This window comes from Melopsittacus undulatus, chromosome 4 (assembly GCF_012275295.1).
Source record: "Melopsittacus undulatus isolate bMelUnd1 chromosome 4, bMelUnd1.mat.Z, whole genome shotgun sequence".
NCBI lineage: Eukaryota > Metazoa > Chordata > Aves > Psittaciformes > Psittaculidae > Melopsittacus > Melopsittacus undulatus.
In genome coordinates this window covers 64,646,701-64,666,924 of record NC_047530.1, presented here as the reverse complement: position 1 = coordinate 64,666,924, position 20,224 = coordinate 64,646,701, and the positions used below count along the sequence as shown (strand labels likewise).

Sequence of the window (20,224 nt, the reverse complement as noted above, 5' to 3'; positions counted from 1 at the left end):
GGGACTAAACCTAGACCTCTGTCATGACAGACTCATGTGTCAGAGGGATGCAGATTGCCCAGCCCAGGGCAGCAGGAGCTCTCACCTCCCCCGCCCAGTGCAGGCACAGGGGCCATTTGTTGCTCAGCTAAACCCAGGCAGCACCACACCACAGCCCAGCCTAACCCAAACCAACAGAGCCAGTGAACACTAAATTCAGTCATTTTCCCCTCAGCCTCTTCTCTCAATTTCAGCTCTGACTCCTCTATCTTTTATTTCTTTTTCTAAAGACACATTTAGAGATGAAACCATTCATAACTGCCTATCCACAGACAGTTTGTGGCAGCATAATTGACAATGAGTCTGCTGCAAAAATGAAAATGCTGTTTTAATAACCTTGGCCTAAAATACATTCTGTTGTATGCCTCAAAGGGTTTCAATAAAAAGTCAACCTGTAGAGACATATTTTCTTGGCTTAAACAACAATCCAAAGCATATAAATGTAGTCCAACTATAATGACATATTTATAGGCCAATAAAGCTTACACTGCAGCTTTCATACTTCACTTAAAGGAAGTCTGTAAGAAGCAGTGTTATATAAAATAATTTGAATTTTTTTTCAAACTATAGCCCAAGGAATACAAATATGCAACTTTGCCATATTTAACCAACAGTGTTTACATTGCTTAGTTGCTAAAAATTTTGTAAAATGAAGTAATTCCTCATTTGGTGACTTCTCACTGGTTTACCAAATATGGGTATACAAGTCCATTTATTACAAAGAAAAATCCCCTAAATAATACTAAAGACAAAAATAAATAACTAGCGGCCTCAGTGGTGAATGATTTTATCAGACCAATTCTTCTGGAAAAACAGGTTCTCATGTTCATTATGAATAATACATTCCTGAGCAACTCTATTTTTATATGCTGCATTGTTGTTATTCTTTATTTTTCTCAATATTTGAAAGATATATTCAGAAAACTATAAATAGTCTTAAGACATAAACTGCTAGCACTCAATATTGACGCATTTGTAGAAAGGGACAGAATGTATAACATAAATATCTCAACAGGCAGAAAGAAACAGTTCTTTAATATCATTTTTCAGGCTGAAAACTTGAAGCTCACACAAAAATATATGCCATTGCTAGAACTTTTATTTAATACAGTCCTAAGGAAAAGTTCTGCATAATTCACTGGTGATAAAAACAACAACATTTTACAGACAAAAATATCTGTTACTGTAGAAAAGAAAAGCAAAGAGAAAAGAGAGAAAAGAAGAAGGGAGAAAAAAGACAAGAGGGGGAAAAAAGAGGAGGAAAAAAAAAGGGAAAAAAAGAAGAGAAAAAAAGAACAAAACAGGAAACAGTATTAGCGAGTCTGAATTAGGGTCAACTTTCAATTATGGGTGCACTGGTTTCTCCAGGTTGTGGATTAACCAGGTGTCACCTTTGTTTTGGCTAAGCCAAGTGCCACAGAACGTATGGCACAGAGTATACGCTGCTCAGACTTTGCCTGGTTATTGTTTAAAGCTACCTTGCTCCCAGTAACAATGTGTTTAATTAAATATGTTTGTGCAGTGCCACTTCTGTGGTTCTGTATCAATCGTGTTCTCATTTCATCCGGGTTATTTCACCCTGCACCACTCCTGGATAGTGTATGAAACCTGATTTTATTTTTTTATAAAGTTTTTTTTGAGCTCTTTGATAGGGAAATAATTTCCTAGTACCTTCTACAGCTCAGTTCAAAAATATCTAGCAGGAAGAATGTCAGAATCTACTCACCTTCAAGGGATTTCTCTGTAATGGGAACATGCTGTTTCATAGGAAAAAAGGGGTCCATGAAATCACCTTGTTTATCTAGGCCTTTTCAATACCTGGTTCAGAAACTTCCTCATCTACATTCAGGGTTAAATATGGCCATCACTACAGATCCCTGCACTGCCTGCCAGACTAGCACAAGAAGGGAATTTTTCCCTTCAGATCCAAATTCTGTATAGAGTGGTCTGCCTTGTCACAGCCACCCCACTCTGCTCAGTGAGGAAGCCCTTCATAAAACATCCCATTCATGCATCACTGAGTAACTAACTGATTGGGAGGGAAACTGTCCTATGGTGGTGAGAAATGGTGTATATGCAGATTACCTCTCCATTTGGGCTGACCAGCCGTGCTAATATAGTTGTGCTGATGCTCTCGCAGAGGGACCTTCGCATGACAGTGCACTGCACTCTCTCACAGTTTACAACCCCATTTTAAGAGAAAAAATACCCCATCCCATTGTGCTGGAGACCTACTGCAGAAGTTATTGCTAATAAATCTTTGATCACTGCAGCTGAGCATTGCTCTGTTGGCAAGATGCAGAGTATTGAAAAAGATCTGCGGGCACTCATCATAACAGGCAGTAAACCCACCATTCTGACAGCAGAGAAGATACAACTCCAGCAGTTCACATCTCTATGCCTTGGACACTTGCACATTATGCTACTGCCCTTCCCTGCAGGTATGTAAATGACAGATCCCAGACACCAATGCCAACCTTGACTCTGAATGAGAGAAGTAAATCTGCTTCACCTCATGTGTGATAAACCTCCATCCCACAGTTAAGCCAAACACTAAAGCTCATCGGTTGCCTACAGGACACAACCTAGTAGGGCTGCTTCACAAGCAATGAAGATCACCACTCTGAGTTCTTCTCAGATCTGGGAAGCAAAATATGCTTAAATTCTTGTGTCTCTCAAATAGTAAAAAAATCATCTCAGTACTAGATTTAAGGAATTTCTTTGATTGCCTCTAACAGGCTACATCAGTTATCTGTATCAATGTGCCTAATCAGCTAGAGGTCTTCTTGAACCTTTCCTATCATTCCTGCCAACCAGTCATTATGGAGAAAAAAGCAATCATAATCAAACATCAGTCAAAATACTCTTTTCTACTGAAAAAAAACCCCAACAAAAAAACCCAAAACCCAAACAATGAGAAAAATAAAGAACCAACAGTAAAGCCAGAGTCACCAACTGAAAATGAGTAACATCAGAATGTGGGTTATCAAAATTATACCATATAGTTTGCATTCCATACATGTTTTCAGTATAACCCCTACTTTCAAAGGCTTAACATGTAACTATAAGCTTTAGGCTTAAAGATAATTTTCTTTGGCTCCTAGGGTACATAACAGCAATTTCATAACTTACCATGAGGGTTTTTTGTTTGTTACAAACAAAACCAAGAAAACACTAACACACAAAAGGTCTGTCTGAAAAACATGAAGATTGTTCTGACACAACAAACAAATGCAAATAAATGTAACACATAAAGAAGATGCCAGGGCAATAGCCAAGAAAATTATTGCATGTAATTATGATCCAGAAGAAACCACACAGAAAAGCAAAGGAATAGAGAAGGAATTGCATGTTTTTGTTGGCTTTTTTTTTCTTGGAGTTGTAATGAAAAATCAGATCAACTTCCAATTGTACTTCAAACTTCCAACCTACATATCTAATGGTGAAATGTGAGATTGACAGAATCACTTAAGATCAGAAAAATGAGATGCAGAAGATAAATCCTCCAAGACATATCTTCAGCTTAGTGTAACTTGGCTTCGATGCCAACACAGTCATGCCATTATAAAACCGAACTTGGCCCTCCACCTCCTGTTCATGTAGGTACAAAAGCATTTCCTCACATGCATCAGCCTTAGCTTTTAATTTCTTACCTTTCCACTCATTAAGGCCTAAACTTGATGCTATTCAAACTTGGAACATTTGTTAAAAGCTTGGTACAACAGAGAAACATCCTTGGGATGCACTTCAAAGCAGCATCTCTGACAGCTATTACACATCTAAGGTCCTAATATCACAAACAGGCACATTTACCAACAGGAGACCATCTCCGTCAGACCTTGGGCCCTGGATTTTAGAGATGTGAGTGTCTGCACACCAAAAAAGCCCCCGAGCTGCAAACCTGTCTGCAAACATCCAAAGTAGCAGTGCTACCATTTTCCTTCCTAAAAATGGACAGGGACAGAAAGCACAGGTCTATCTGAAGAAAACAGTGAGGTGCTCATGGAGGCCTATGCGGTATAGTAACATACAGCTCACACGGACATGCTATAGAAAGCTATGGAAGGGACATCTCCCTCCTGAATGAGACACAAAGCCAATCATATGGAGGCAGGAGAAGCACCAGAAGCAGTTTACAATGCTGCGTTTCCAGAAGGTGGGACATGAGAAGTGTCCCCTTTGCTCTTCCCTGTCAGAGGAGGCCTCAGGAAGATGTCTTCAGGCTCCTCTCCCCACAATATACAGCTCTGACCTGATCCCTCTGCCTACAGAGCCCCAGGGAGAGCCCTTGACAATTATTCATGTGCTCATCTTCAGGGTTTGAGCCTTAGTGCTCAGGGACATGTCTACAGAGCAGACAGGTATCACAGAGATACCCCACGCTAATCTCAAAGGAGCCTGTGATGAGCCCACCACCACCCATACTGCTCGGGTATCCCACCAACACACCTGCACCCAGAGCACAGATACACAATGGGAATTGGCAACGGCTTGGCAGGATTGGGCTCATCTGTCTTCAAAAGATGTCCACCCACAGGCCCCTCCCCATGGGAGAAAGTGTGGGATACTCACCAAGGTCAGCCTTTTCCTTCAGGATGTCTTTGAAGTTCAAGCCACTGTTGAGCGTGGATTGTCTGTATCTCATCAAAGCCTCCTTCTGCCCATTCTTCCCCACATCCATCAGCTTGACCGGCTCAGCCCGGAAACCACACTTCCACTTGGAGAAGTCGGACTGTGCCCATTTTGCCAAGTCCTCAAGCTTTACAGTAACTTTCTCTGAAACAGCAATAACTTCATCCTGCAAGAAGTGGGCAAATGAAAACATGACATGTCACGCAGGGCTCCATGATGACGGATAAACCCACAATGCCACCCCGCCATAGGCTATTGGAAAAACCCATCTTGCTATTGGCAGATGAATGTTTCTGTAATACAAAATAGCTAGTACTTAATTTATTCCTCCCACCACATAAGTGGAAATATTAGTTGTTTACTTGCAGCAAATGCACACGATCTAAAGACAATTTCTGGGACCAGCGCACTGATCCTAAAAGGCATTTGAAATGCCGGTTGCCAAATCACATTCTATATAACGCAAGGCCTGGAGGGAAAGTTTGTTTTTTAGGTGCAATTAGCTGCAAATGTAAAAATTCATGGCTGGATGACTAATGGTTATAGCTAGTCCTGAAATAAATGGACTAAGTAAATCTCAGATTCTTGGAACTCTGACTCACCAGAAAATTCCTGTGTTTATGGTACATTTTCCCTTGGCTTATACACAAATACTGAATTTAACTTTTGTCCTAAAAATTAAATAAAACTGTGATGTAATCCCAAAAGAAATACTACATAAATGTTATGTGCTTCCCACCAAAAGAAACTTGCACATTCTCATGTTTCTTAAAACCTTTTTCAAGATCAGAACTGTATTTTTTTTCCCCTTCTTAAACATACATTCTAAGAAAAGCACTTAAACTTAGTTTAGCTTCCAGAACATATACTTGAATTAAACAGCTCTAATTGCTGGATTTTAACCTTCCAGGAAACAATCAACTCCTCTCAGTCATGATGAATAAGCACAATGTTTTATAGCTGACTCCAGCGAGCAAGAGCTCAAGAAAGCCTCAAAAATAAACAAACATACACACATATCCAGAAAGATATACTCCTGATTTTTTAGTTAAAACATCAGAAATCATTTATGTTGTAATGAGAGCTCGGTGCAGACCACACCTTGCACACTGCACATTTCTAGCGCTAAATAAGGTTACAGCTTCTTGAAATAAATAAACCAGAATCCAATTTTTCTCTCAAATAAACACAAGTATTTGCAAAGGGGAGAGAAATTCTTTGAGTTATTAAACAAAGAGAAAAGCACGACTGATTCTCTCTGTGTGTTTTTTTTTCCACTGAACACATTCCTCAGGAAATAAAATACTGCTCAATAGGAAAAAAAAAGGTTTATTGTGACAAGTTACACACAATACAAAACCTGAAGTACCTCCAGTAAAAAAAGCAGATCTGATATTGCATTCTCCCTTATATAACACAAAATCGTTTTATAAGCAGGCACCTTCATTACCTTTAGTGCAATAACAAATATTTGGTCAGAAACGAATGGCATGCTCATATGCTAAGCAAGCTTGTAATAAAATCTTTGCCTTTATCACTCCACAGCGTAAGAGCTTCCACAGAACAACAAACAATAACAGTCATGTTTTAAATCTCTGTTTATGACAAACGTCAATACTTTGTAAACAAGCGTTGGGTACTACAATTTCAATGGATGGTTTCACCCAATTTCATTACAACATCCACTTGAAATAAAAAAGCTCTAGTTGCTATGCATTTTATAGCTATTACATGGTGATTATTAAATGTCAGGATGGAAAAAAAATAATACATATATATAAATATCAGCCTGCCTGAAGACAGTCTCAGCAATTTCTGGATTAAATCCTCTGTTAGGATGTTGAATACAGTCACCAGCTACTACACAATTTCTAATATTCAACACTAGAGAAATCTGTTTAGCAACGGTATAAAAAAACCCAACAAACCCAAACTAAACCCAAAACAACCTGACTTGGAGATCAGATGTGTTTTTGGTTAAAATATTATTTTCCAAATAGCTTTCACGATCAAATGATTATGATTTCAATTACCAGTTTCTTCATATCCTTTCCAAGAACTGGTATGACTAATTTTGGCTGGCATACAAAGTAAGCTGAGCAGACAATTTATTAACCAAAAGAAAAGTACAATCACTATTACATCATCAATGAATAAACTTGTTTTCGAGAATACAACCTTCGCACACACGCACATGATGTGTACACGGGGGAAAAAAAAGGAAGGGGCATAAAAAAAGAAACCCTACTGCAACAAGGGTGAAGGGTGAAGCAGTGTTGGCTCGCCTGCTGCCTCTGCCCAGGCTGCCATGGAGGGGGACAGCAGAGGCGGGGGCAAACTTACCCCCGCCATATGCTTTCTGTGGCAGTGGCATGGCCATGCAAACCTATGGTGTGTAGCATCCCCACACTGATGTGAAGGGATGGGAAAAGATCCTGCGAAAAGACCATGGTGCACTTGCCTCAGCCTTTCACAAAATGGCACTGGGACTCTTAAAGCACAGCCACCGTGGCACAAAGGGCACCCAGAATGGCACCACAGGGGAGCTAAGCATACAAGAGGAGGGCACAAATATAAAATACAGAAGTTCGGGCTGTTACTGCACCATGGCACAGGTCGTGGGCTACACCTCCCCATGCAGGCCCTGCTAGGCAATGGCCCCTTGCTGTCGCTGCCCCCACAGCAGCTGTGTCCCCAGGAGATCAATCCCCATCACCCCTGTGACAGCCATGTTCCTAGGGGCACCAGGCTGGCCCCCAAATCATCTGGGATCATCTCGGGAGGCCCTCATGGCTGCTAGTCTGGGTCTTGTGCCACTAACAAACAGTGGCAGCTCCTGCTTTATGGCTTTTGGGTTAAGAAGAAGTATCTTGCACCTGCTGTAACTGCAACTCCACTGCCATCAACTCCTCCAAAAGCAAGAGCTGTTCCTAACATTAAAGACACTGCTGTGGAATCTTGGGGTTGTGTCAAAGGAAACAGGGCCAAGGTCAGGCCTGGCGTGCAGAAACATGGCTGCAGGATGAGTCCCTCATGAGGAAGGCCAAGCGGCGGTGGCTCCCCGGGGCCTGGGAATGCTCCACACCAGCACCAGCCTCGTGTCCTCCCCTTATGATCACCTCCGCTAGTGATCACCACAGCTGCACCAGGACAATATGTACCAGCTCACTTGCAGCCAAATAAAACCAAACAAACAAAAATATACCCCATATATTTTGGGGCCTGCCTTAGGTTGCCTTACCCTGTACACAATGGAACTGAGCAGACCTGCTCTCTCTTACCTCTTGCTCATTTTGTGCCCAATTCAGAGACAACCATCCCTGTTCTCCCCAAATGCCCACACACCACCGCAGTCACAGGTCAGACCATGGTCCTCCTGGAAGCACCCCTGCCAACTCTGATCTTGCTAGCCAACAGACCGTATCTCCAGATACGGTACCTCATCATACAAACACTGTGACCCAGCGAAACACAGCGGGTAGCTTCAGCCCCTTCCTTCTGAGGAGCCCAACCCCAGCCAGGTTCCAGAGAGGTTGTCATCCCCACAGCTTGGCTGTTTGCTAACACAAGAGGTCATCTGCCCCAATGCCACCTAAACAGAGGTCACCCAACAATTTCATCAGGTCTGGGATTTTAATGCCCCTTGCCAAGCTTTCACACATTCTTAAGCAACCCTTCCAAGCACTCAGACCCAAACCATGAGCTGCGGGCAGTTTTGGGTTTGGGTTTTTTTGGAGCAGCAGGTGACAAAAGGGACCCTCTCCTTTTTTGTTAACAAAAACATCTTGCAGCCCTGTGTCACAACAAAACTTGCTTTGGAATCTGCAGGTTGTAACCATTTGGTACAACCGCTGCGCACCTACTGCTGCAGCCCTTCTAGAGAAACACTATCAACAGGATGCCAAAGGAATACAGATTTTGAATAAATAAAAACCAGGTACACAGTGACACGACTAGCAAACCTTTAGAAGATTAAAGAAATCTGCTGTATAACCTTCATGTCATTCATAATTATAACTGTGTAAACATAGAAAACCACCCTCATCGCATACATTACATATATATCTATACAAAAATCAACTGATGGTGTATTAGCTATGCTCTGATATGCTTATGAGGACTCCATTGCATGGTTAAGTCTTCAATTGCAGTTTTTTCCCACTACAGTAAGATGAGGTTTGCAAGAGGAAACAGCCAGCACTGATTTCAGTTCTGCTCAGGAATGAGATTATTCTTGGATGGGCCTTTTTGGATGCTGACCGACCAATGGCAACACTTTTCCCAGCCACAAAGTTTTCCTCAATCTCTAAGTAAGCACTGACCATAAAAAAGAGGCACTTTGTCTTCTGTTTCTGTAAAACAGGTACCTAGTCAGCCTGCAATTTTTAGCACATCTTACGAGACTCCTGGAGCAATGTATGATACTTTCACCTATCAAGTGGGAAATGGGGAGATGGTTAAGAAAGATGGTGATATAAACCCTTGTCATGCTCTCTTGTTTTTCTGAGAGCGTATCAGATTTGCATTTTCAGAGAAGTCATCCAGGGAGAAGGGGACAGCATCTTCTTGAGAGCCGTTATGCTTAAATATTATGTCACTGTTGTCTAAGCAACCATCACAGCCTCCCGAAAGCACAGAATGCTATATTGCCTGACTCAGCAGATGGTTGAAATACTTACATTCAGGGAAAGGGGTCAGGTAGTTATAATAGTTTAAAGCAGATAATTATTTTTTAGAAGAAATATTAACTCTTACAAGGCAGGGAGTCACAGGGCAGCACAGGGAGGTCGTACATCTTGATTGCACACCAGCATATGGTACGTCACAGTGCCAATAACTAGGAAAGATTTATGTTTTAGAGACGCCGAGGCAGCCTTTAAAAGAATTACGGCAACTGAGATATCTCAAAATTTTGACGTGCTGAGGCTGTTTTCACTCCAGTGCTTCCAGAGGTCACTTAAGGAATTCTGGAGGGCACAAGTGAGTCGAACACCTGCTTGGCTGTCTCCTAACATCAAATACATGGCCTAGAGAGAAACAGGAGGTACACTGTGAAAACTCTTGCTGATAATTACAGGAGACACTGTGTGTCATTTATCTGATCAGTACAATTTGCACTAAAAAACATCTTCAAGCCTTTTTACTGAAACCTTTAGCACACTAGATAGCTGGGGATGCATATTTTACAGCCCAGTAAACTGCTGCTGAAAATACATTCATCCATGGAAGCAAAAAATATAGAGCAACTCTTTACAGACTGCATTCACCAAGGATAACAGAACTTCATATTTCATTTGGGCATAAAGGCCTCTATTATGATGGGCTTTTTTTACATTCCAGGTATTTTTTAGTTTTTGGGGATTTAGGTGAAAAGGACTTTCCCACACCTTGAGCAACAATACAGTTCTTGCCCTGAGAATCCAGTTCCCTGCTCTAGACCCCTTTGAGGAGTGAAAAGTCATGTTGTGGAGGTGGAGAAAGGAAAGAGGGGGCTTACTTCCAATAAGCACCTCTCCTGTAGCAGTGTATTTACTTGGGTGTTTGAGGAAAGCACCACTGCCCTTACTTGACAGCATAATCAACCAAAAGCCCCTGTTAGCAGAGTCTGTAGTCCAGAACTCTTCTCTGCCATACAGATGCTACCAGGGCTTTGGGACACTGGTGCAAACCAGGTCATCTCAATTCAGCCCTAACCCACTTACCAAAAGTCATTCAGGAACCTGAACCCAGGTCTCCAGAGTCACCTCCTACATGCAGCACTTCTCCCAAGCTTTCCTTCAGCGACCATATTCAGCCCAAGAGGGGCAGAGAATGTTTGTACAAGATTGCTTTGCTCTCAGAGCCTTTCTCCAGAGTAAGAGGGCCCATTACACTGCTGCCTGCTATGGACTCGGTGTACACATGGGGTCTTTGAAGACTGCAAGATCACAGACTAGCTGAAAAACTGTGGCTGATTCATAGTAAAGGTCTGTCTCTGGGAAGTGCCCTATTCAACCACCCTACAACGAAAACTAATACTGCTATATACTCCCTTATTACAAGTTGCTCTTCCAGCATACCTTTCTAAGCAGGCTGAAGACCTGGGTGGCTGGGGCACAGCTCTGCCAGGTGAGAACCACTGCTCCCATTCTGCAGGTGGAGCTTTGTTTTCCCCTTTACCTGTGCTGCATACCTCATTTGGTGTTGTTTCCTCATGCATCTCCTCGCCCAGGGTGAACAGAGATGTCCCAAAGGATATATGAAGCAGAACTGACCACTGGGGTCTGAGCCTGCAATGCTCCCCAGAGCCACCAGCACACAGGAACCTACAGAGACCACCACTCTCTACCTATTGACCTACAGGAAAGACTTGACAATGGAAACACAGCCAAGGAATTTACCTGGCACATGGGAAAATTTTAAAGAGGCCGAGGTAAAACCTTTCATCTGTTAATCCTTCACTAATTACTTTAAAGGGCTATAATGATCTTATTAAACTCAGGTGACAGGTATTTCCCCAGCCTACTGCACTGTTTCCCCAGCCTAAGCACAGCTGCACAAAGCTGTCTGAAACTCATGCTGACAGAGAATCTTACATCCTGAGATGTTCACCCCTTCTGCTGGGGTCCAAAACCCCAAAGAAGAGACCAAGACAAAGGATGCAGATGAAGCACGTTAAGTCCTATGGTATTCACTTTCCCTTGTAATCAGCAACCAGTTTTTTGTGCACAACTCAGTATTTCCAGAGCAAAGCACACAGAATGTCCTGGGGCATGGCAGCACCATGTTCTTGCAGGATGCTTTGTGGGATAGTGGTACATGCGGGCCACAAGTGAGGTGGAGGTAGAGTACACAAGGGGACGGTCAGCTGTGAGCAGCTAGACTTGACATTTCTACTGTAAGCCTCCTCCTTCATTTCTGGGGTGTTTTTATTCCCTCCTCCCACTCCTGAGGAGAGGTTCAAATTGAATTTATATCTGTCATTGCAGATAGAAGTTCTGACCACTGAGAAAACAGGCTTCAGTCAAAATGTTTTCCCGTCAGATAGTTCACAGATCTCAAAGAGCTGCTTTAGTTTAGGCAAGTTGACAAGCAATTCACTCCTAATTTTGCCTACTACAGTTACAGTATGAAAAGCTTTCCTCATAGATTACATAATTATATTTTTCTTAACAAGGAGTACATTGCATTAGCAGGTTTAAATTATGCAAGCTTATTCTTTTGTCTTTTGTTATATTGTGTTCTATTGTGCTGGTAAAACAATATGTGCTTTAATTAGCAAATATCTGTAAATAATTTACTTGCTTTTCATACAGCAGAACAATGGAGCCAATTTTCACATACATCCACTGAGCATGTCTAGGGGGTTTCTTGCCAGAACCTTCCATTGTTCAGTATCTGTATCAATCTGCCCGTCATTAGCAGCTAGCATTCAACAATCCAGGAAGACATTAAAGTTGTGGACCCCAGGAGCAGCCCCAAGCCCTGCAAACCTGAGACGATGCTTTGCAAAGGAAGATTAAAATGTCCAGAAAATGAAAACAAACTCTTTTATTATCTATAACCCTGGCACCTTCGCATAGAAACATGGACGCCTGCCAAGCATTAAGGTCATTGGATTGATGCCATAAAATGCCGATGTTCATCTGACCTTCTGACTGCATTTTAGCTACAAAATAAAAAGCTCAACTTGATACGACACTATGAATCACGCGAGCGTCTAGGTTCTGCAGGGTTAACACTGGGTGTGAACCCACACTGCACACGCACAAACACACAAAGAAAAAAGCTCTTAAATCAAGAGTGGATGACTGTTCAGAGACTTAAGGCATTGTTATTTTGAATGCGAATGAAAGGGCCAGAACAAGCATTGCAAGAATATTTCAATTATGTATTTCCCAGAACTACATCTCTGAGCAACTAATGCAAATATTGCTCCCATAGCACTAGAACTTCTTCCCGAATAAAAGCATACAAGAGCTTGAATCAGAACATACTTTCTATATCATTCGCATATTGTTTGAATATTATTAAAAATGCAAAATCTATGTATGCGTTACTCTCCTGAGCAATACAGTAATTATGATTAAGGGACAAGCAGCACAAAAAGAGCCAATTTATCTTACTTGTGCTTAGGAATACTATTGTGTAACTAAGCAACTAAAGACAAAATATAGTCTAATTAATTCACTCCTATGCTTATTTAAAAGACACAATTAGAACATTTTTATTTTCCAGCCTGCACAGTATCTCAACATGCTTGAGGGTGTACCATGTGAGGCCTATTATTCTCCAAAGACAAGAGTTTAATGTTTAGTGCCACTGATCAGACTGGGAACAGCAACTCTGGAGAGCAGTGGGTGTATTTTACAGTCTGAATGCGCAGGGAAGGGGAGGGACAAGGGAAAAAAAACCCAACAACAACAAAAACAACAAAAAGGGAGAATCTGCCTTACGTGACCAGATATGCCAGATTGCTGGCTAATGGCTAGCAACATGTGGCTTCTCTGAGTAATATCATTGCCCTCTTCTTGCTTTGCCAGCATATGCTACTGGTTGCAAAGAGAGAAAAAAATACACAGAGTGGATATGCAATTACCAAAACCATGATATTTTATGACAAATGCCATTTCTCTAACACTGCTATTATAGTGCGCCTGATTTCCAAAGCTAAATTAATTTGAGCAAGTGTACATTGGAGATTGATGCTATTAGCATGATTTTTAAAGCACCCTTTAATAATCATAATCTGCATGTTTGAAACATGTTGTCATTACCAGTGTTGACAGATATGAGCATAAGGCACACACCGTGGAGACTAAAACGGAGCCATTCTCATTTCAAATAAGAGCATACATATTCCTACGTCTCTCAAAAAAATCTATTACTGTGCAAAGGGAGTAGCACATTTTTCAATGGGGGTGGCAGTAAGCTCTAGCAGCGTAAGACACCACACTTGGGCCAGCCTGCGCTACCTTTATGCACTGGGGTAGGACCTCCCACACACGCAGAGTGCCTCAGAAATGAACAGGGCTTTCAAGGGATGCTGTTGAGCAGCTGTCCCAAAATGAAGAGAGACCAAACCTGAGGCCTCCCATTACTTTCTGGAAGAATCTCTTCAACAATTATAAATGACATACATTTATGGAGTGACTTTGGGTTTTTTTTCTTCCCCCCAATTAGTCTGAAAATGCAAAACACTGCTAGGGAAATAATTACAGGAAACTAGCTCTCTCCTCTCCTCTGTGTATGAGCAATGCTTACTCATGTAAATTACTTGCATGAGTAAGGATTATTTGCAAGGCGAAAAGCATTGCATCAGATACCCAGTTTGGGAGAAGAGATGAAATCAACATGAGTTCATAGTAAACTTAGCTGCTGATGAATGAACCAAAGGCAGATCCCTACTGACAGTCCAGCCTCAGTGGAAGCAGCATTGATGACAACTGGGGGCAATGCAGGGAATGTCATATTAGTTCCTTGTTTGGGGGGTTTTACAAATTGTACACATCACATCAAATACCATCCCTGGATTTAACGAGCATGAGCTGTGATATATATGTTTAAGCCCAGTTTAATTAATGCCAACACCTTTAAAAACATGAAAATACAAGGCACTAACAAGCATTTTGCTCTAGAATTGCTTCTGCAAAGGTCAGTCGTTCCATAGTGTCATGCTACCCCTTGGAGCAGAGAGGAGTAAATGAGCCGGAGGAAGGTTTGGACAGGATCCCACCGGCTGCAGGGCCTGGGGCTGAGCCCACCTCATGATCCTCAAGTGCCACAAGTCCAGGGTGCTGTGTGAGGACACTGGGCAAGGGCTTTCTGCCAGCGGACAGGCAGCATCTACTTCTCATAGGTGGGCACTATAAAAGCTGGGGGTCTGCTTTCACCACAGACCCTGTGGAACTGTTTCAGGAGCGACTGTATGTTCTTACAGCTGCTCCCTCCCAGCCTTCATAGCAATCCCAGCATGCTCCTCTAAGCCCTGAACCAGGCACCTGCTGTCACAGAGGTCTTCCCATCCCATGAGAGAGAGGACATGGAGGACCACACCAGCCCAAGAGCAGAGGAGAATACCAGGGCAAGGCAGCATCTTCCTCCAGCAAAACAGACACTTTCTCCATTTTAGCGGTGGCCCTCCCAGGAAGTGAGGACAGCCACTTCTTCCCTGCTAGAGGAAGGGGGAGAGGGCTGCTCCTGCCCTCTCACCAGTGCTGCACCTGCTGCAGTGTTTGGGCTTGACAGGCAGGTCAGAAGCAACACACCCAGGCCCCTGTGTTACAAAAGCAGCAACAAACTTTTCACTGAAGAAGAGCAAAAAACTCTTCTACCTCATCTGACAGTGTCCCCTACGACACCACTGCTCTCACAGAAATGTCTCCACTGCTCATGTGTAGTAAGACTCCTGGTCTCACCATTATCCGGAGCTGGTCCCAGCCTGTTGCTCTGGAATGCGATGAGCATCAGCTGGGGCCAGGAACACTTGTACTGACAGTGTGCAACCAGCCCCATCCCAAGTTTGCCATCCACTGAGACACGTAGGGATGTGGGGCCGAAGGAGAGCTTCTCTGCCATACTAACTGGGATGTGGACACTGAGGCGCAAGAAGGAGTGCCTTGGCAGAAGCACCCCTGGGCTTAAACCCTTCACAGGGTCTGGGCCACAGCATATGAAAACATCCAGTTTTAGCAGCAGTTGGGGTTATATTTAAATCTGTATGATGAATTCAGGTAGCTATAAAAAGACTTATATTTACACTCATCACTGATTAGCTCAAACATTTGGCAATCAGATAAAATACGCCATCAGAAATTTCTGAGTAACAGAAGCATTACGTATCTCGTTGCTTCTCCTTGCTCCTCACAGCCACTAGCTGAATATTGTTATAGTGTCAATGCTTCTATTACAGAAAACAGGCAGCGAGCTGCTTCTATTAATCATGCTGCTAGTGCAGGTTGCTGCTAGTGCAGGTAGCTGCTAGCGACTATGCCTAAATCTCCAGTGGGCTTGATCACAAGCCTGTGATTCAACCACTCACTCCCCTCACTAACAATTTTATTGACAGTGAGCACCTCTGTCAGCCCTTGCCTTGGACACCACATATCTGAAATACATGTTTAAGCACTGGCTCACTTCATCCCCACTCTCTGAATGCAAGACAAGGAGTTCTACCCTCTCAGCAGTCCCACACCTTAGGTCTACCCTGATGGCTATAAGCTGCCTCTGACTCAAGAGCTGCATCTCCCCCTGCAGAAGGAGCCCTTGTGACCCCAGAGGAGACCCTGCCACTGCTTTGGGGCCAGAAATGGATGTCATTTACGTAAGGAACCGTGCCCGTGGTGTGGTTGGGTGAACTGGGTGCCCTGTACAATGATGAAGCCAATTACCCCCACCCAGACAGCACTTTGCAAAGCGCCAGACAGCACCCAGCCTTTTGTCTCTCGGCTGCCTGGCTGCGAGTCCCTGAGTGCAGCTCAGATCGTTCCAAACTATTAAAAATCAATAATAAAAGAAATCATTCCGATGTCTATAAACAAGTTAATGGAGTAAGTGAAAACAAAATACATTTCTTAATGGGAGTGTTATGTTGCCCTCTCTAGGCCCTGGCTCTCAGTGCCGGTTTCTGTAGGCTCCCTGCCAGAGAAGTATCACTCAGAGCTGTTGCTGTTGCTGCTGCTGCTGCTACTCTGCTAATGAATGACTAACTTAGGCCAGAGGGGAAATGACATCACCGGGGTGTAAAACACAACTGCATTAGGAAACTTTTTACCTGCTTTACATTTGTCATAATTATTCTGCACAATACAACCGTATTTGCATAATTTCAAGGTGTGCCATTATCTTAATTGAAAATTGTTTTCATATGGTTGAATAATGCAGAATGACATCAGTTAAAGCCCCAATGAAATGCACAAGTATAATCACACGGCTAATTACTAGCGGTGTTTACATGTAAAAATAAATAAAACTGTGCACAATATTAGGAAGGTACATGCAGCTAAGAACTCTCGTACTGGAGCAGCGTTTTACTCGTAATGGTAGGATTAATTTTCTCTGATGTTCCTACCACAGTAACATGAGCTGATCATTAAGGCGTATTAAAATGATTTGTGTCCCTTTCCCCACCCCCTCCCTTCCAAATATCTTTCCTTTTACACACACACACACACACACACACGAGACACACAGCGGCACAGTTTTAAATAGTCACCACGGGCAATTTCAGAGCATCCATTGCTCACTGTCATCTCCTGATTCTTAGGAAAACGGTGCCTTATCTCAGTGGCACGCACAGAAAATTAAAGTAAAGAGGTGGCAGCGAGTGAAGGTGGCTCTGAAACGCTTTTCGACTGCGTACGCATGTGTAAGGGTACACAGCTACGTCGGCACGCGTGACTCCGAAACAGCCCCTGTGGACAGGAGCCCCTCGTTGGACCTACTCCCCACCCCCCTCACATCTCCAACACAAGTTCCTCCACAACATCTCGTGTCCCCCTCCTCCGGTTTCCAGCCCCTCCCGGGGACCCTCTCCCCCATCCGCGCAGCCCTTTCAGGTACCCCCGTCCCCCTCCTCCCCAGACCACGGCCCGTGCTGGAGCAATAAACCTGAGAGGCAAATAACGGGAGGGAGCGGGCCCGGGGCGGGGGGAGCGGCCGGGGCGGGGACGGGAGGCGCAACCTGCGCGGCCCCATCCCGGGCTGCGCGGGAGCCGGCGGTGGGTGCCGGCGAGCAGCGTGTTTGCGCCGGCCGCACGGCGGCTCCCAAATACGCCCAGACATATCTGCAAGTTATTTGAATGTATTATTCCCGTACCTGTCATTTATCACTTTATTCAACACGTCCCTGCCAGCTCAATAGCTTTTGATCTCCCTCAGCCTCCATTTCGTAATTTCCGCCCTCTTAAACATATCTAATACTAAAAAAAAGCCCCGAACAATATCGAAATCCCCCCAACCATTTCGGTTTGGGTTTTTTCTTTCTTTCTTTTTCTTTTTTTCTTTCTTTTCTGTGTGTTCTAGGGATTTTTTGTTAACGAAGCCGGACACGGTCAGGGAGAGCTCCGTACGCACTCCGCTGTCCTCCGGGCTGGGGGCGCCCCAGACCCCATCTCCCTCCCACCCCCCCCGGTCGTACAAGTTCCCGGTGCGCCCCGACGGCGCGGCCCCTCCGCGCTGCCCCGCCACGCACAGCGGGGAGGGGACGCGGGTGGGAGCCGAGCCTGGGCATGCAGGTGGGGACGGGCACGGGAGAGGGAAGGGGGGAAGCCGGCGCTGCGTTTACCACCTCGCCATGGTCACTGGTCCTGCCCTGGGGGGTGTCCTCGGGGAGGAAATAAAGTTTGGCGCTGGAGAGAAGTTGCCGGCTGGTGCGCTCCTCCCAGAGCAGCTGCAGCTCCGCGATGCAGGCGGGCTCCTCCGCACGGCACCGCACGAAGAAGAAGTCACCGAGGGAGAGGACCCTCGCCCGGCCGCCGCCGCGGCGCTGGAAGCGGAACGCCCTGTAGAAGACGTAGGGGCCGTGCGAGCCGCACGGGGCGCCGACCCACTGCGGGGAACAACAACACGGCAGCGGCATCAGCGCCGGCTCCGCGCCGCGCCGCGCAGCGCCGCGCAGGAGGAGGGAGGGAGGGAGGGCGGAGGGAGGGAGGCGGGCGGAGGGAGGGCGGTGGGGAAGGGGAGGGTGCGCGCAGCAGCGCGGAGGCTCCGCGGGGCGGGGCGCGGGGCGGCGCGGTACCTGCAGTGCGCTGCGCTCCATCGCGGCTCCGGCGTGATTGAACTCAACATTCTCCCAAACTTGTTGGCGTGAATGGAGCCCGGCAGGTCCTGGCAGGGCGAAGCCGGCCCCGCCGCCCGCCGCCCCCCGTCGCCGCCGACGCCGAGCCGCCCCGCAGCCACCGCCGCCCCACGCCCCAAGGCGCACGGAGACACCACCCCCCGACGACCGCCCCTCTCCCCGTCGCTCCGCCGCCGCCCCGCCGGCCCCAGCGCCCCCCTCCCGAGCCCCGTCGCCGCCCCGTGGCATTTTTGCCGGGACGGCAAAAATGCCACGGGGCGGCGACGGGGCTCGGGAGAGGGGCGCGGGGCCGGCGGGGCGGCGGCGGAGGTTCTATGGGCGCCCGGTGATTTTTAGGGTCCCGAAAGGGGGTACGTGCGCGCTGCGGATCTGACAGGACCTGCGTGTATATGTCTAATATAAAGACCATTTCCTGCGGCGCGAGGGGCGCTGCTCGCTCCCAGCGCCCGGGGCTGCGGAGCGGGGCGGAGAGCGGGGGATGCGCGGCCGCTGGGTCCCCGTACCCTCGTGTCTTACAGCGGGGCAGCCCTGGGATTGCGGGCGGGTTGTCAGTCATTTCCTTATCGTTCATCCTCGGGAAAGGAGGAAAGTGGGTTATCGATTATATAAACACATCAATATTCATGCGCCGCGCGGAGGGACGCGGCTCGGCTTGGAAAAGCAACGGAACAAGGGGAGGGGGCGCGCTCCCTCCGCACCCGCGCAGCGGGACGTGCCGGCACTGCTGATACGCCGGGCGTTGAAGGCAACGGCAGCCCGAGGACGAGAAGGGTGCGAGGGGTGGCCGGTGGGGCGGCCGCTCGCCCCGCGGAGGGGGCTCGGCCGCTCACCTGAGCCCAGCCCGATCCCCCGTGCAGCGCCGCACGTCGGGGAGAGCCGCAGGCTCTGCGCATCCTGCATCTGCATACAGCCCCGGCGAGTTAGAGGGGCAGGCTCCTCCTGCTCCATTGTGGGCAAGCATCAGCGCCGGCGGATCCCGGCACCGCACCTGCGCAAGGCCCTCTCGCAGCACTGGGCACGGAAAGTTTCCATGGGGGCCCCATGAGCTGCCGCCCCGCAGGTAGACGCCCGTGCGTCCTGCGGCGATGCGCGGACCTCCGCGCCTGCGGAGCCCCCACCCACCCCTGCGCACTGACGGCAGGGGCACTTTGGGGGCTTCAGTCCTTTTCCTCGGGTGTTGCTCGCTCCGCGCCAGCGCAGCCAACCGCGGCTCCGGGGGGAGGGAGGGTGCGGGGGGATCGGTACGAAGCGGCTACTTGGGGACCTGCCCTCTCCCGTTCCCCAGTACTGCCACTTTCTACCCCTTTTATGGCTCGTTCCCCCCAAGCCCCCCCCACGGGCTATGCTCCCAGGGAGGGGGGGGGACGGGACAGGCACCCTCTCGTAGCTGCCGCAGCGGGCCGGGTCCGGCCCTGCAGCCGCGACACAGCGGGAACGGGAATAAATAAATACAGACTAAATAAATAAATAAAAATAAATAAATAAATAAATAAATAAATAAATAAATAAATAAATAAATAAATAAATAAATACCAATCCTTACTAATGACGACAGCGGTGACGTCAGCTCTGCGTGCATCACGACACAGCGCGGCGCGGGGGGCAGCAACAAGTGCGGGCGGTGGCGCCGCTGCCGGGGCGACCCCTGGCGCCCGCCCGCCGTACTCTGCGCCGCCGCCGCCCCGGCTCTAGCGCGGACAGCGCTGCTCCGTTCCGGCCCTTCGAGCCCCGTTCCAAGGCAGTTTTGGGTACATTTAGCAAAGAAACGCGATTTCC

At 46.6% G+C, this 20,224-nt stretch overlaps 1 protein-coding gene across 3 annotated transcripts in view; it reads right to left on the bottom strand.

Annotated features, from left to right (window-relative positions):
* Window positions 1-18,499, bottom strand: part of ARID5B (AT-rich interaction domain 5B) — a 123,305-nt gene extending 104,806 nt beyond the window's left edge. For 2 of the 3 annotated variants that reach the window (XM_005153660.3, XM_034061678.1), the window contains exons 1-2: window positions 17,939-18,259; window positions 4,612-4,837 (exon numbers count right to left, since the gene is read on the bottom strand). In XM_005153660.3, coding sequence (XP_005153717.2) covers window positions 4,612-4,837; window positions 17,939-18,229 — 517 coding nt within the window. In that variant the 5' untranslated portion in view covers window positions 18,230-18,259. Of the gene's footprint in view, window positions 1-4,611; window positions 4,838-17,938; window positions 18,260-18,388 lie in introns of those variants that run through there. The other variant, XM_034061677.1, reaches the window with a different exon arrangement.
* Window positions 18,500-20,224: the final 1,725 nt, after the last annotated feature.